General features: G+C 43.7%; 1 protein-coding gene across 1 annotated transcript in view; it reads left to right on the plus strand.

Moving 5' to 3' along the window:
- Nucleotides 1-140: 140 nt before the first annotated feature.
- Nucleotides 141-2500, plus strand: part of LOC143284759 (uncharacterized) — a 175303-nt gene continuing 172943 nt past the window's right edge. The window contains exon 1 of the mRNA XM_076591728.1: nucleotides 141-1330. Within this exon, the coding sequence (XP_076447843.1) occupies nucleotides 1228-1330 (103 nt within the window). The 5' untranslated portion in view covers nucleotides 141-1227. The remainder of the gene's footprint in view (nucleotides 1331-2500) is intronic.

Genomic DNA, 2500 nt, shown 5'->3' on the forward strand with positions numbered 1-2500 from the left:
GAGGGGGAGGAGGGGGAGGAGGAGGGAAGAAGAACGGGGGAGGAGGAGGGGGAGGAGGAGGAGGAGGAGCAGTTTAAACAGAGGCAAGCTAACAATACGGGCTTTGCATTGAGTGAATGAAGAGGCCGAACGTACATAAACACCAACACAAACACTGCAGCGTTTGTTTCCGCCCTTGCCTTCTGTGTGTGCTGGTGGCGGTGGTGGTTCGTGTGCGGTGTGTGCAGAGAGAGAGAAAGAGAGAGAGGGGCTTGTTGCTTTCTCCGCACGGACTCCGCTACTACTGGCCCTTTTCTTCTTCTTCTTGGTCTGTGGGAGAGTTTGTGTGCGTGTGTGTTTGGGCCAGGGCACGACTCAGCCCCCTCCGTGCTGTTCCACGCTTGTTGTCTTTTGTTGTTCGGCTAGTTGTTTTCGGTTGATGCTTGGCCACCCGCCTGTCCCAGCCACACAAATTGCCAAGTTTCCTGGTGATTTTTTTTTTTTTTTTTTTTTTTTGGTGTGTGTGTGTGGTTTTTTTTGGGGGGTAACTCCCAAAAAATTGAAGTATTTGGACTTGCAGCATTTCACTGACGCACACTGGGAGGCGGAAAAAAAAGTTTGTGAACAAAGCCAGAACTTTTTTTGTTTTGCAACTAAGAGAAAAGGAAACATTAGAGGAAGTATCTGTTGAGATATGGTGAACGTCTTACATGATTTTCTGAAGTGGGGAAAATTGAGCCATTAATTATTTATCCTGCAGTGTGGTGTTTTAACAACAGTGTTTTCCAGTAAAACAAGCTGGACATTGGATGGTTTGTTCTTCAGACGGAAGGAACCGGTGAATTGAATGTTCTGGTGATTTGTGTGTGATCACTCTCAACACTTCCACCCTTTCCGCCACAAAGTCTGGCGCTGGGATTTTCCATCGATTTTTTTTTTTTTTTTATAAATCAAGCAGTGAATCATTACTCCTCTTTTGCCGCCTGATCAAGTTTCACCAGGAGTTTTAACCTGCACGCTCCGGGGGAAACCTTTTGCTCTGTGACTGACTCCCTGGGAGGAATAACCGCTAACGACGGCTGATCGATCTGTGTTGGCTGCAGGTGTGTGGTAGTGGTGATTGTCTTGTCAGGTGAGGAGCTTTGTCGAGGGTGCGCAAGACCAGTGGAGTACGGATCTTCCCTGTGACCGGATGGCGCTGTGTGGGCGGGGGTGAGGGGAGGATGCGGAGAGGAGAGAGCGGGGAGAATGGCAGCGGAGTTGTTGACACGTTATCGACCTGTTCCCACCTACACCAGCATGGCCCCCCTGTCAGCCGGCCTGGCGCTTCTGCTCCTCATCACCTCCACAGGTGAGTCACTGACGGTACCTCTCCGTCACCCTCACTTCTCACCACCTGGCGGGTTCTGTGTCGTTGGACCGAATAATCACCGTCATGAGCATTCTGCACCGTAAGAGTGCAGTGCCGGATAATTCTAATCACTGTGGTCATTTTCAACACTATGATCCATCGTCATTGTTTCAGAAAGGAAAAGGGATAAAAAAAACAACATTGATGACGATGACGACGAATAAAACAATCCAACAGAAATCATGACAATCCGTGAAATTATTTACAAGAGTAATAACGACAACAGTAATACTTACAAAAACTACAACAGTAATGATAAGGGTGATGATAAAAGATGACAGTGATACTGACAATAATCGCTGGAAGGAGATTGAAAATAGGACTGCATCCTACCTTTCATCTCATCTCTCTAAACGAAAGAACGGAAAGAAAGAGAAGCAATCAAACGCCGAAAGAATTGCAATGCATTCCGCTGGCGATAATACGATCCGAGCTTCTGAAATTTCCACGGCACTGACCTTATAAAATTCTTCTTCATTCTGACTTGGAAGCAATGTACATGAGAAAAATAATAGTTCAACGACCCAAATAAAAATTATATTTGTTCTTATTTCATGCTTTTTTTTCCTGAAAGAGTTCTTCTTGTTTGCAATTGAAATATTATATCGTCTTTTAGAAATTGAAATAGTTAAACGCTATTCGGAATCGTTAAAGAAATGGCACAATGATTTTTCTTTTCTTTTCTTTTTTTTTTTTGCGAAATGGTTTTACAGTTGAAAATAAATATGAAATTAGTATTCGAATACAGACCATAAAACATGAGGGAAAAAAAATTGAATGACCCCGTATGGCCAACAACACTTAATTCATAAGTTATATAATCCGTGCCATCAGTTCAATCACGCCCATGGTTACCTTGCTGTTAAATTAGCTTATAAGTTTGCGTGTGTGTAGGCGTACATAATGTAGATGTAGTTCTACGTAGGAGAAATTCAATGCAAGACCTTCGGTAGGCGGCAGTTTGTTCTGGAATAAAAGATGGGTGAGAGGAAAGTGTTCTCGATATTGTCATTATTATTACCGTCATTGTTATCATCATCATCATCATCATCATCATCACCATCATGACACATATGTTCAGACGATTGTGGAGGCTACGATTCCCATGAT

Source organism: Babylonia areolata, chromosome 8, assembly GCF_041734735.1.
Source record: "Babylonia areolata isolate BAREFJ2019XMU chromosome 8, ASM4173473v1, whole genome shotgun sequence".
Taxonomy (NCBI): domain Eukaryota; kingdom Metazoa; phylum Mollusca; class Gastropoda; order Neogastropoda; family Buccinidae; genus Babylonia; species Babylonia areolata.